This window comes from Trachemys scripta, chromosome 14, assembly GCF_013100865.1.
Source record: "Trachemys scripta elegans isolate TJP31775 chromosome 14, CAS_Tse_1.0, whole genome shotgun sequence".
Lineage (NCBI taxonomy): Eukaryota > Metazoa > Chordata > Testudines > Emydidae > Trachemys > Trachemys scripta.
Genome location: NC_048311.1, coordinates 27362848 through 27377759, shown reverse-complemented (window position 1 = coordinate 27377759; position 14912 = coordinate 27362848). Strand labels below are relative to the sequence as shown.

At 42.6% G+C, this 14912-nt stretch overlaps 1 protein-coding gene across 1 annotated transcript in view; it reads left to right on the top strand.

The window, feature by feature from the left end:
- PITPNC1 (phosphatidylinositol transfer protein cytoplasmic 1) overlaps positions 1-14912 on the top strand; it is a gene marked incomplete in the record, with an annotated part of 179748 nt that overhangs the window by 85095 nt on the left and 79741 nt on the right. Inside the window, 1 exon segment of the mRNA XM_034790340.1 lies at positions 7805-7953. Coding sequence (XP_034646231.1) covers positions 7805-7953 — 149 coding nt within the window.

Genomic DNA, 14912 nt, shown 5'->3' with positions numbered 1-14912 from the left:
GCCACTCTTAAACAGTTCCCAGCGTCCTGTACCTTTGGAGCTCTCACTCTGTCTGCATCCCTTTCAAACATATACCTATGAACTCTCCTGTCTGTTGGTTGGTCCTTTAACCCACAATGAAAGAGGCTCTTGGAGACCTAGCCTTGCAGTGCCATGTACGTGATCAAGCCTTCTCTTACCAGCTACCAACACAGTCTCCGGTTTCCTAGAGACAAAGCACCCTTGTTTCCCTTTCTGCTGATAAAATCAGCTGCTGTCTGTTGTATTAATTTAGATGGAATAAATGGCCCCAAAGAGTCAAATGTGTTAACATAACCCAACCACTGCCCAATATTAAACAGTTTTAAAATGAGGTTTGGCGTTTGGTATACAGAGACCTCAGCCTGCTTAGCACCATGGTAAACACCATTAAAAATCCTTTTAACTTTTTATTACAGATCTAGAGAAAGAAAGAATAACAGTTAAAGAATTTGAAATGTGAAGTATTCAGAAAGGCTTTTATTTTAACAACTTTCCTTGTTCCAGCAAAAACAACGAGGAGTCCTTGTGGTAACTTTATTTATTTGGGCATAAGCTTTTGTGGGCTAAAACCCACTTCATCAGATGCATGGAGTGAAAAATACAGGAAGCAGTATAAATATTTTCCCTTTAGTTGTAGGGGGTCTTCAAAGGAAAAAACTCTTGTTTCACAGTCTCCTAGGTGGTATTAAAGATGGTAACTACTGTCCTTTTGGGGAAAAAAGAAGTTAGTTGAGATGGGCTAGACATGTAAGAACAAAAACAATAGAAAACGCAGTGTCTGTCTCTGGTATTGACTCTCACTTGCAACCTTGCTGCTGGAAAAATACTGGCACAGCACATGATCTCATCAGCCACTCCAAGACTGGGCAAACTTGTACCAGCATCAGGCTTTTTATGGCATTGCTTTTAGTTTCTTCTTTCTGGCAACAGGCTTACATCAGTATTGCAAAATATGCAATCTTGGCCGGCTAGCTAAACTCTTATTAGATAGAAGGAAAAAGAGAGAGGTAAGAGAGAGAAGACATAAGGTGGGGAAGGAAAAGAACACACGGGGGGGAGGTTTGTGACACAATCTCACATTCCAGGCAATGGTTAGGATTCAGCCAGAGCAGGTAGAGGTGGCAGTGCCATCCAGGTGCCTCTCTCTGGTCCAGTCTCTTCAGGACATTGCTCAGGATCAGGATAACAAAGGTCCAGGATCACAGGAGTTGGTGGGGGTCGAAGCCATGATAGTGAAGCTTCGTCCAGAAGCCAGTTTTTTCCCAGTGTTTCTTTCCTTAATGACCCCAAAATGGAGTGATGGGTGGAATAGCGCATCCCCTCATTTTTATGGGTGGAATAGCGCATCCCCTCATTTTTTTTAGTCAACCAGTTAGGCCTAATACCCAACACACCAATTTTGGTTCAGTGATTTCCAGTTCCACACTTTTTTTGTTTACCAGGCATGATTTTAACAGCCCTTGACTTATGTCAGAAGGCCGTTTTGTTTGGACTAATTCAGTCTTTCTGTTTTGCTTTTGCATCTTTCCCCATCAACATTTGTTGTTACAGTTTATTGTGACACCTTATGAACTTACACTCATTTTTTACAGTTGTGCTCACCATTAGAGTAGATTTGTAGGCACAGTTATTACAACTCCTATCCAGTAGGACAAAGAACTCAGAGCTCTGCTCTCCCCAATTCCTTTCCCTGTTCTCCACCCTGCAGTGAGACTTTGAGATATGGAAAAGCCTGAAACCTGCTTCTCAGTTGTCCTCTCCCCCCATCAAAGTTGCTTTCTCTGCAACTTTCTATAAAAGTCAAAACCATTAATATTTTTTGTAGATAATTCAGCTGATCAGTCTCCTTCTTAACCAAAATCCAGACAGCCCTGGGACTCAGAACTGCTTTTTCTGCAGTCTGCGCAAACAGAGCTCCCCTCTCTCCTGTGCTTTGTTCAGGGTCAGCTACAGCCACAGTGCCTGAAAGCCATGGTACCTGTGGCACCCATGCACCATGCTGACAGCGCTCAGGGCTTTAGAGATCCCCCTGAAGCCTGAGACTGGGGCTAAAAGCCTTAAGTTAAACAGGTGTCTCCATCCACACTGGTGCTAGAGCTATACTCAGAAGTCTGCCTGAGCCTTAGGCATGCCACGCCTCACTTTGTACAGCATTCCACAAATGTCTGAGCCAACCTACACTGGCTGTTATGGTTCATGGAAAAATGCAGTATATTAGTGATCATAATGCTGATTAGACAGTTCATTGTTAATAAATTACGGTCACTGGACACTGTGTTTCTCTTTCACTTGAAGAGATAATGTTTGAAAATTTTCCAGCTGGTTTACTTAATGCCTTTCCATTAAAGCAATTCCAGCTATGCACTATACCTCCCGATGTCTGGTGCAATATGGTTTGATTAGAAAGCTTCATCCCATGCCAGAACTGCATCTGTACGTGTTATTGAGACACTAACATGCTGTATTTAGAGGGCAGGGTAGCTCTTAAGAGTGAATAGTAACAAGATTGGCAGGCCAGATACTGATCTCATTGACACCAGTAAATTCAGAGTGATTCCACTGAATTCAGAAGTTACACCTGAGATCAGGATCTGGCCCTTTGATATCAATCTTGTTCAGCTCAAATTCTGCTAAGCTTTGTTGAATTTTTTGGTAGTTTGGAAGATGAAAGAGTCAAGGAGGAAAGGTGCTATAAAAATCCAATTGGTATGGCATGTTTGAAACTGAACATACTGGATATTGTAAAGCCCTGTACCAAGGAAAAGCCTTTCTTTACTTTCAGAAGCATCAAAATATGTAAAGTAAATAGTACAGAGTACTGTATAAATGAAGACCGTTTCTCAGGGTCGGATAGGATAGCTTGGAGAGTCAATAATGGTTTACAGAAACTTTCACCTATGGATCACCGGCTCAGGTGAGGTATGACCAGAACTTACTACTATCCATGGCCGGCACTAGACCAAATGGCATACCAGGCGAGCAGCATCTTTGGAGCCCCTCCCCTCTTAATTTGTTCAACTTTTGAATACCTTATTTTTATTGCATTTGTAGCCCATTTCATGACTCTGACACACAATTTGCATGAATGATTTATCCCTGTCATATAAGATGATAAATTTGCATGCTAGGATTTGTAAATCTGTATTTATTCAAGCAAATAAAAAAGTTGTTTCCTCTAAGCTTATGGAAACTTTTTAATTTTAAGAATACCTGAAATGTACTAACATCAAGAAATTGAGCTGAGCACCAACATTGGGTGGACCAGTAGTAAATAGTGTTATCATAGGTGACAACCTTAGAATGTAAACCCTAGTCCTTTAGTACAAAAGGTCTGTGTTGTTCTGTTTCAGATATTTTCCCATTAGATTTGCCCCTCACTGCAAATTAGATTGCAATGGAGCTTTTTGCTTTCTATACTGAGCTCCTGAAGGCTTCTGTTGGGGGGCATCTTTTATTTTCAATAGAGGAAAACAGATAGACTTTTGCTCTCCCTAATACTATGTTCTGCAGTCTTAGAAAGTCATCAAACATTACTTCTTTTGTCATGCTTAATATCTAACAGTGTTCTTTTTATATTGTTGCATAAATAAGGATTCAGTAGATATCTCTGGCATCTCATTAAATATGTCCTTTATTAGTCACTAATTACACTCTTCAAGTCTTAAAACACAAGTACACTTTCACAATTACACAATAAAACAAGATTCACAATATCGCAGCTGGGTTTTCACTTCAGTTCATTCTTATATCTCAGTGACTGCCTAGCGATGCCCCACCCCTTATATACCTATGAGGCTATGACTGACAACATTCTAGGAGGGTCGAGGAAAATATAGTTCTCAGAAAGTCTGGAATGTTCCATGAGATTCTACAAAGGTCCAGAACATTCTAGGAGGCTAGTGAAAAATTAATCCACATATGGAATACCTGAAACATGTTACTTCTAACATTTTATTTTCCTTTTTGTCACTAACAACAAAAATAGCACCCCAGGTGGTCGCCTGGGTTGCCTGCCCCTAAATCTGGCTCTACTGCTATCTGATGGTTGGGTGGTGTTGAGTGTGAAATGAGTTTGGTGGGTGGCCACCCAGCTTCCAATGTAAGTGTCCACACCATCAAAATTAGCAACTTTCTGGCCAGTCTCAGGAGAGAAGCCAATGTCTGATTCACCCATGAATAGCCTCTGACTCCTAGAAGTAGTCCTTGCAGGTCAGGTTTAAGGTACAGTGACAGGGTAGTGTGAAGAAACTTGCATTGCTGCTTCCTCTGCCCAGGATTGTTCTGGGGATAAACCAAATATATCAACTGCCAAGCCTGTAAATCTGGCTCCTTTCACCAGCACTAAACCCACCTGAAAATTTTCAAATGCAAAATGCTTCTCACATGATGCCAAAGAAAGACACCTCTACCATTCCAGTTGGGGCACGTTTGCAGGGCTGGGAGCTTGGTAGGACAGAGGCTAAACCTTGGGACCACCTTGGGGCTAGTGGGTTGGTCCCCCTTTACAAGGGCACCTCAGTGAGATAATGGGAACTGGGATTGGCTGCCTGTGGACTTGAGCAGCCTATAAGAGGCCACACAGGCAAGAAGCTAGTCTTCTTACTTCTTCTGCATCACTGCTAAGTGCCTTTATGACTTCTCTTCAAGAAGGCTTTAAATGTAGGCTAAGAAGGCAGACGCTTAGTGTGCTACTTGTAAGGGGACACTGTCTGGGAATAACAAGGTTATTCTGCAATGGGACAGTTCTAAACTGATAAAATATGATATAAAAGCTTGGTATTTTTATTATAATAAACTGTTCTCTCCTGGTGACAAACCCCATCTCATCCTTCCTAAAGGGTCTCCCTGTTTCTGCTCAGTCATACACTCCAGAATCCTTTGCTGTGATTGCCACAGCAGCTCCTTTAAAGCAGTGGTTCCCAATTTGTTTTTAATAAGGTGACCTACCAACTGCATTTTGTCTTTTTTTGAGATCTCCCCATTACATATATTCACCCTCTGCCCTGGCCTCCACCCTAATCCCAGCCCAGTGCAGAGGGGAGGTGAGGAGGGGGTTGAAGAACAAGCCCATCCTGTACTCACTCCACAGCAGTGGCTCCTGTCCCATGGGGCTGGGTCCAGCTCCCCGTCCCATGGGGCTGGGTCTAGCTCCCCGCCCCAGGCATTGCAACCTGGTACCCAGGGTTGCTTCATCGCTCAGGTTTGGCCCAGCCACCCCTCCATCAGGGTCCAGTGGTAGGTTAGTCCAGCGCCAGATGTGATGACCCATCTAGAACCTTCCTGCGACCCATTGGTGGGTTGGGACTCATAGTTAGGGAAACACTGTTTTAAAGCACTGTGGCATCAAGCAACACTGGGACCACAAAACAGAAACTGGGATTGAGTTTGGGAGGGATGAAATTCTATAGGTGGGTGCAAGTTCCATCCTTTACAAAAACAGGAAGATAGGAGAGTTGCTGACCTGGGTTGACAGGTGCAAGAGAGGCAGCAGAGAATGATGGATACAGGGTAAAGGAGGCACTAAATCCTATCTTCACCTAGGGAATTATTGCACATACACCTGACTCTGCCAGACATTTCTGAATCCATACATTTTAAATTTAGTACAGCTTGTACTTGGAAAGCCTCCATCAAGGCTCCCCCCAGAACTGCAATGTTAGCATCTTCCTTCCTCCTCTCTCTTGGCTGCTGTTTGAAATTGTTCTCAGGACCCAGTTCTGCTCCTGTTGAAATAAAAGGCAGAATTTCCACTGATTCCCATAGGAGCAGGATCAGACCTTTAATTTGCAGTTCTCCATGACAGAAAGTAGTCCAGGGGAACAGAGTTAATATCTCCAGTACTGCACAGTAATGTAATTTCTATTGTGCATAGTGTCTCCGAAACTGATATCTCGGGAGACCGTGGTAGGCACTGTTTGAAATAATAATAGAATAGTTTGTACACAAGTACTAAACACCAGCCCTGCTATTTAGCACTTGAGTATATCAGACACATACTGTAGCACTTAATTGTTAGTAATGAAAGCACCTCAGTTAGTGTATCAACAACGTGGCACAAAGATCATTTAAAAATCTGTCTTTCATAATACATCGTCTCTTTGTTAGACGTCTGATGTGTTTCTTACTGGGAATTAGTCCTCCCATCACAGTTACCCTAGAGAAACAGGTAACCAAGTTAAAAAAATCCATTAAACAATAAAGTCAAGGGGAAGCTGTTGGTTCTTAACTATTCTCTCATGCTCCAAAATATACAAATACAAAGATAGAAAAATATGGGGAAAACTAAATAAAAGCAAAGTATAAAACTCAGTGAAATAAGAATGAATCTGTCAGTTGTACAAGACTTTTTTTAAAACTCAGAGCAGAATCATGAAACTTGCTTAGAAAATACCAGTTTGGAGGTTGATAGTAAAAAATACCTTTTCATTCAAGAAAATCAATGAGTTCTTAACCTTCTTTAGTGAATTTCTGGAGCTGGTAGAAAGTGCTGGATTGACAAACTTGATTCATTCATAGACCAGAGGCAGGGTGTCAGTGCAGGCCAGGAGCGCCGCCAGCTTTTCTGCCGCCCTAGGCGGCGGAAGGTCCCGCCCCGAAATGCCGCCCCCCACAGAGGCGGCGGAAGGTCCCGCCGCCGAAATATCGCCGCGGTCGCCTTCCCCCAAATTGTAGCGCCGTCGCCTAATAGGTTGCGCCGGCCCTGGTGCAGGCTTCCCCAAACTGACTGTCCAGAGTGCCTGATGACTGACCTTCAAGGACCTCTAGCAGAAAGAGTGGAGGCCAGTCATCAGGACCCATTTAGTTCTTGGCTTCTCTGAGGAGTTTAATAAGGGTGTAAGCTGTGGTGGTGGTCTTGTGATGTGGACATTTATCCACTAGAAACTGGGCAGAAACCACCAGCTTGCTTCACACAGACCATCATGAGGCCGTTGGATGTCTTATGGTCACAACTGATCATGGCTAGGTCATCATTTCCTGCCAGGTATATATGTGTGTCCATATAATTTTTTACCAGGCTGCCATTTCTGGCACCTCTACAATCACAGCTGTCTAGTCCTGTTTAAAAGGAGTGCCTTGCATATCTCTCCACTTATAAGCAAAACACTTGGGAGTCTCCTCAGGATATTGCTTGCCTTTTGATATCTGGCTTAGAAGAAGAAAATCGGTCCCCTTATGACAGTGAGGTGCCCTGATGGCTTGGACGCAGGTGGTAATTTAGGGGCCTGCTGCTGTAAATTGGCATAACTCATTTAACTTCAGTGGAGCTACCTTGAATTACACCAGCTGAGGACCTGGCTCTATAGCTACAAATCTTAAAGAGGTATGCCAAGGGCTTTCAAAGATGAAGTCTCCTTCACCAACTTCTTCATGACTCCTTGCCCCTCCAGAAACTTCCATCTTTCCAGAACACAGAGGCCTTTATTCTGATCTATATCACCCCCGCCTATGGTTAAAACCCATTTACGTTTTTAAGGTTCCCATGATGTAATTTACCTATGTGACAATGATCATGTACCACGTGACTGATCTTGGTAAAGTACTTTGAGTAAAGTACTATCTTCCCTGGATAGAAGACACTATGGATGTAGCACTATTATTTAGTAGTTTATTTATTAGTAATACTGTTTATTATGATCATTCTAGCAGTTCTCAATGCAGTGATTCCCCCTCCCCTCACTACCTTTAAATTGCAGTTTTTCCTGTATAACCCTTTGACATTTGGCTTGTGGATACTCATGCATTGTATACGGCTAATACATTTGCTCCTGTTTTTGTTTTGCAGTACAGAATTGGACAGCTGTACATGATCAGTAAGCATAGCCATGAGCAGAGTGACCGCGGGGAGGGCGTGGAAGTCGTGCAGAATGAACCCTATGAAGATCCAAATCATGGCAATGGTCAGCTAACAGAAAAGCGGGTCTATCTCAACAGGCAAGTACCATGCAGCTGTTTCCCTGAGCAGCATGCTGCTGTAACCTCCAGTCATGCACAGTGTTGAAGATTTGCAGGGCATAACACCTCTCTCAGGAAATAGCCTTTGTGTTTCAAATGTAATGTGTTCTATTGACTACAGTTACTGGAAACTTCAAGGAAAGGGACACAGTGGAAGAGTACATTTGGAAGAGCACATTTTCCATGACAAAGAATTATGGCCTGAAGGCAGGGTTGTGTTGAAAATCAGCACATTTCTCTTTTTTATTTCACACTTCCCCATTTTTCAAAATAGGTAAAACAAAAAGGGAATCTATTAAAAGAAACGTAGTGTGCCAGATGGGAGTCACTACATCTGGGTTCTGTTCCTCACTCTATCCCATGCTTGCTGTGTGAACTTGTGAAAGTCCAGGAGAGTCTGATTTCCCAAGGCGCGGAGCACCAATAACTCCCATTGACTTTAATTAAGGTTGTGGATGCCCTTAATCGCTGTGTGCTTCCATTTCATCCCCAACAGTAAAACTGAAATGATGGTTCTTCTTTCCTGCACAGAGGAGTTTGAAGATCAATTCATTAATGTTTGTAATGTGCTGTGAGAGTCTCTGATGGCAAGTGTTATAGAAGTGCAAAAAAATGTAACGCACTGAAGTTCTTCTTTAAAACAAAGTTATTTTCTTTTCAAAATCTAGATCAAAGATAGATTTTTTTTCTAACACCCCAAATCAGCAACTTCAGCTAAAATCAAATAGGTGCATTAAAATTAATCCTGCCTGAAATGGCACAGAGGTTAATCATGTCTCCTTTGTTTAACATCAGTAGCATGCAGAAAGTCACTCTGGCCCCACACTTAGCAGAGAATTGCTTAGGGTAGCAGTGAGCCCTTGGGGTGCTGATGCAGCAAGATTGAGCACTACTTCATACGAACTGCATAAGGCCAGTGACCCGTTTTGGTAACAAAAGATTTGTCTCAGCAAAGTGAGTTGACATTATGAATGACCACTAGAATTGTACATCAGTGACCTTCTGCAGCAAAGTGACAGGCTTAAAGACATGATGAGAAAAATTGCTTTTGTTTCCCGACAGCCCCATCATTTCCTAAAGCAGAATATGTCTTTTCTGCAACTGAAATTAAAGTGTTAGGGGTCAGTGCTTCCACACTGACTTAAAGGCCAGTATTAATTTTAAAACCTATACATTTCTGTTGTATGAAATATATTCCTTAATCTGCTGCAGTTTTTTATTACTACTGATCTAATTGAATGTTGCTGCTTTTCTAATTCTTCTGTGTTCCCTTAGGCCCATTTTCTTTATTGAGCTTCTCTGCACTGTGATCCTTAGAAGCAGATATAGCAATATTGTGGCAATTACACCATTCCATGTTGTTCTGGAATCCTGACAGATCTGACCTTTCCCCAGCCTAACAACAGAATGACCAGAAATAGTCCACGCCTATAAATAATTGTTCTTGTGCAAAAAGTCTGCTGAGGGCCTTATTCACCACTTAGTAGCTTAATATCTGTCACGGAATAGGAGATCAGTGCTGGTACAAATGTGCTTGGCATGCACACGTGTTCAAAATGCTGTGCACAAACATAACACATTTTCAAAAACTGTCCTGAGGATTCATATCAAATAAATCCACATGCCTTTGTGGTTAGTTTTATCTCCATTCCATTCAGAGAAAGAATGTGAGATGTTTACTTCCATCTGGGAAGGAGAAATGGGGAGGACAGATCACTGCACCTTCATGCAGATTTTAGAGATTTCAGGGTAGCTGTCCATTCTGTCTCCTTCACTTTTCCCCCGTGAGATCCATATTTTTGTGGGGAGGTGAAAGATCATTCTCTTTGACATATCTTTTTCTGTCAGAAAAGTACCGTATCTGATCCATTGCAACGAAATGATTCCAATATCTTTCTTGACTATAGGAAAGTGTCCTTGAGAGAGTGTCAGTGTCTTACTAGAATGCTGCCTGATGGCCAGTGCAGATCTTTTGCTGTGACTGCTCTACTTCTGCTGTCCATAAGTACTTTAGTTTGCAGTTTCCATTATAATGGGGGGGGGAAAGCCTTGCCATAAATACCAGTATATGAATTACATTCATAAAAGACAGTGCTCTGTGGGCAAGTCATCAGTACTGTGAGTCACAGATATAGGACTGGAGAAAATTCATATATTGCTCAGAAATATCATCTCATAGATTTTATGAGTCAAATCCTGGCTCCCTGGGCTGGAACAACGGCAAACCTCCCATTGACTTTAATGGGGTCAGGATTTTACCCTATATCTTCAAGCGTAAACAATTCCAAAGTCACATTGACTTGGCCTGGCTTTTTATCAAGTACCTGACATTAATCTAGATTAGAAGCTTTGGCTGAAAAACAATTTACGTACATTAGCAATAAAAGGATCTTTTTTCTTTTGCCCGGTAGTTGTCTGTTCAGTAATTCAGCATTCAGTAATTTGTGACATTGTCAGAACACTGAATATAAAGTTTACGTAGGCCAAAAAACTTCAAAAATATATGGATCAGTGTCCAAGATGGCTGCCACATAGAAAAATGTTAGCAGATTCAACCAGTCTTAAACCCTTTCCTAACTGCTGAACCCACTCACTGCTCCCTCTCCTTCTACTGACAAGCCCAGTCCCTCCCTTCCAGCTCTTAATATATCTCCTGGACCTCACTTTTAGGGTGAAATCATGGCCCCATTGAAGACAACAGAAAAATGCCCATTAAATTTAAGGGGGCAAGTATTTCACCCTCTCTTGGCATTCTAAATGTTTGAGCTGCTCCTACCTAACCACCCAGCACGTCTGGTTAAGGTTACCATTCTAGTTGCCGTGTTGTCATCAAATCAGTGGGCTTGCAAAAGGTGTAAATCTGCTAAATTTGACCCATTGTTTTCCAGCTGGAGCTTTCCTGTATTCTCTGACAACTAAATCAACACAGACTCAGCACTTCGCAACATTTCTGGGGTTTCAATGTACCTTGCAACTTTTGCTTTTAAGTTTTTGGGTTCCGAACTCAGTAAACACTGATGACTTTTACCTGTTTTCATAGTACTTCTGAGCACAAGTTACCAAGCACAACTGTGATTTTTGGGTGGTTTCAGCTTAAAATAGATCTGGGTGTTCTAATCTAGATGCAGGTTTTCTCTAAATATTCGAGAACTATAGTGAATTTTGCAATGGAGCTAGTCTAAAACTCAAGTTTGTTGCAACGCTGGAAAGTAGTCTAGTTTCACCTGGTTTCTCTGAGAATGTTTCACACATCCGTCATTCCCGGATAACTCATTTGATTGCTGTGTTGTAAATTATCAGCAACAGGAGAGGCAATAATACATTTTAGGGCAGCAGAAGCCTTCACTGAGTTCTGCTAATGTTGCGTTCTGATGGATTAGTACATGTCTGTCAATCTGCAAACTCCATTCTGGTTTGTGAACTCCATTTTGATTGTTAATGTGTGCTGCTGAGTCTTCACTTTGGCAATTCAGCCTCAATTTGGAGCTGAAACATCCAGGTGGTATCAGGAAAAATCCTGGTTAGCAGAGGGCTAACAATGGAGAGCAAACAAGGGTCATCTACATGGATGGTCTTCCATTCAAATGGTAGCACCCTAAAACAACGACCGTGTTGCAGTCCACAGGAACCAGTCTTACCCAGTCTGGACTTCAAGCAACCAATCACCAGACAGGGGACTTGAAGCAACGGTGGGTCACCTGACAGAGGGGACTAGAATTTTATAAAAGAACAAATTCAGCTCTGAGCTGGCTCTCACCAGCCATCCATTGGCTGACAACAGGAGGGGCCAGGAGGGGATGCAGAAGAATCTCCGCCTCCCTGGAAGACACTGACCAAGAACCAAAGGGCTCTTAGGAGGGGTCAAGAACTGCGGTGGTGTGTTTGTTGGTTGGTTTTCCATAGATCTGTATATCTCTTATGCTTAGTCTGTGATTAACTTGTATGTGATGTAAAGTGCCTTGGCAAAGTCTGTGTCACCAACTCCCTGAAAGGTGGAGCAGTAATCTAGAGTCCTCACAAGGGTGTAGCTCTGAGGGGATATGCAAGAGCTACTTCAGAGACTGGGAAAGTCCACAGTGGTCTTGGGGTGCAGGTCAGTGGGGCTCTGGGGCCCTATGACTCAGGAGTGGGTACCAGGATTGCAGTCTGTATCCCAGTAGTGTATCTGAAAAGCCAGACATAGGGGAGTGGCTGAACACTGGTCAGACTCAATAAGCTTTAAAACTCATGAGAGCCAAAGGTTTGGGTCCAGAATAGCAGCCTGGTGAGCGTCCACAAAGGGGAGCTCAGCTAGGGCCGTTACATAAGTGTTTTAAGTCAAACGTATTGAATTTAAATAGAGCTACAACTATAAACAGCACTGTAACAGGGCGGCTTGTCCCTGATGGGCTGGAGGGCTTGGAGCTAGCAAACCCTGATTTCTAAAGAGGCATGCCTGGGTTGGATCAGGCAATTCCCTATAAAGGGCAGCAGGGAAGAGGGAAATGCAGAAAACTGCAGGAAGGCCTTCTCCATGGAAGACCCCGATATCGAGGGGTTTGGAAGCCAGAACTGGAAGCTTGAGGCTCTAGCCAGGTAGGCCCTGGGTACAGGCCTGCCAAAGCAGGAAAGGCCCCAATCAGGAAGATCTGGGAGCAGGGTGAATTGAAGACTGCTGACAGGGAGCAGGTTCCAGCAGAAAGATCTGGGGCATGGGGTTTTCCTACTGAGACTACAGGCAGGAAAAGCCTGGCAGTGACCTGACAAGAGGTTAAAACCAATGGCCTGTGTATGGGACCTTGAGTTTTATTTATGTGAATAAACTCAGAGCCCTGAGAAAGGGTGGTGAATGGACAAGAAAAGCCAGGGTGGGGTTTGTTTAAGAAGCCCTGTGAGGGAGAAATTGTTAGCAGGGCACTGCAGAGGTACCTCTGGCCTTGAAGAGGTCAAAATATAGTGCTTAGACTAATTGAATTGAAGATACAAAAGAATGCTATAGAAACATATAGTGTTCCTTTATCTCTGTTACCTAAAATTAGTCCAACTTATTTGAGCAGAATTTTTATGGAAAGTAAAGGGAGACCTTCTGCTAAATTAGTTCCCTGATAAGTACGTAAAAGGTTGTTACAAGGAGGAGAGGAAAAAATTGTTCTCCTTAACCTCTGAGGACAGGACAAGAAGCAATGGGCTCAAATTGCAGCACAGGAGGTTTAGGTTGGACATTAGGAAAAACTTCCTAACTGTCAGGGTGGTTAAGTACTGGAATAAATTGCCTAAGGAGGTTGTGGAATCTCCATCATTGGATATTTTTAAGAGCAGGTTAGACAAACACCTGTCAGGAATGGTCTAGATAATACTTAGTCCTGCCATGAGTGCAGGGGACTGGACTAGATGACCTCTCAAGGTCCCTTCCAATCCTATGATTCTAAGATTCTGTAACTGTCAAGTATCAAATTTAGCATTTGATGTAGCAGCTAATTTTTCAAAGAACAAATTAACTGTTTGTAGAAGTTTCAGGAAAAAAGAGCCCCGGTTTTCTGCTGAAGAACTAAAATTAAAATCTAAGCAGGATAATTTATAGCTGCACTCTAGGCAGCCAAATCCAAAGCACCCAATTCAACTTTCCATTGAAATCAATGGACATTTTGCCATTGACTTCAGTGGGAGTTGCGTCAGCAATAAAATGAGGCATTCATAATAGCAGTGATAGTGTGTCACACTTAGTTTTCCATTGTATAAAGCAAACTGTGGAGAAGGCCAAGCCTTTGGCAGAGGAAGTAGCTTTTACCATACTGACGTATTCCAGATATCAGAACAAATGGAAAGTACACTTACATTTAGAATCCCATAACCCAGTTCCCTGAGTGAACAACAAGGCCCATGTTTTCTTCCAAGTGGATTTCAGGGAGATGTCACTCGACTCGCACCACCACTTCTGAAATGAAATGGAGATGAAGTGGCACTTGGTTGAGGATTTGTTTATAAGATACTTCTGTCAGGGTCAAAATGAGACAGAAAACCAGTTAAAGGTCCTGTTCTTGTAGTCCTTTCTCCTGCTGGGGGCAATGGGTGCTTTGCTTGAACAAGGAATGTAGGTTTCAAGCCATGACTGGACACTTTTAAACAACTTATTCTGATACATAAATACCCTGACTCTGCATCAGACTAGGGGTTCACTCAAGACTGTAGCTGTGGAGCTCCTTTAAAAAAAAAAATACAGACCTTCCTTTACTTTCATTCTCTGGAGAGCCCAGACTCACCTCAGTCTGGTGGCCTAGTGGCAAAGTCTGAACAAATACAGTGCAGATTTTGTGAGAAAGTTATAAAACCCAACCAAAGGGCCTCTCCCTGGAGTTTCTTCCTCCCTGATATTCCTGCTGGGGTTCCAGATGCTTTCCAGAGATCTGGCAATCAAGTTCAAACAAACAGATTTCTTCCTGTTTCTGGGAAAGACTGATAGCATCCAGGGTTCCCTCTAATTTTTCCCACCCAGGTGCGGAATGAATTTTGTTATGTAATTTGTTCTCCAAGAACCACTGCTTAGGGCTTTGTACAAGAAAAGCATGGGTAAGCAAAAACAAGCCTTTGGACAATGTCATTGTGAAGGCGAAAAAGTCAATGCACTTAACTTCTGGTTTACATGAAAACTGGTGGTTTTAGGTGTGGTAACTTCTGCATTTTGGCTTCCACACAAATGCAAAGATTTATATCGAGCAAAATCTTGATTAAACAATCCTTAATTATCCAAAACCCTCTGTTATCCCTGACATGCAGCGGTAGTATTGAAAATTCCCTCAATTATCCAACTCATAAACAGTTGAACTTAATTGATTTCCCCCTTATATTTGGATAATTGAGTTCAGAAGCTACTTGCTGTGGTTCAGTTCAGACTCCATCTAAGACCACATGATCTTTGTCATGCCCCTGGTCTGATCAAAGCTATTTTAAATGGAGCCCTG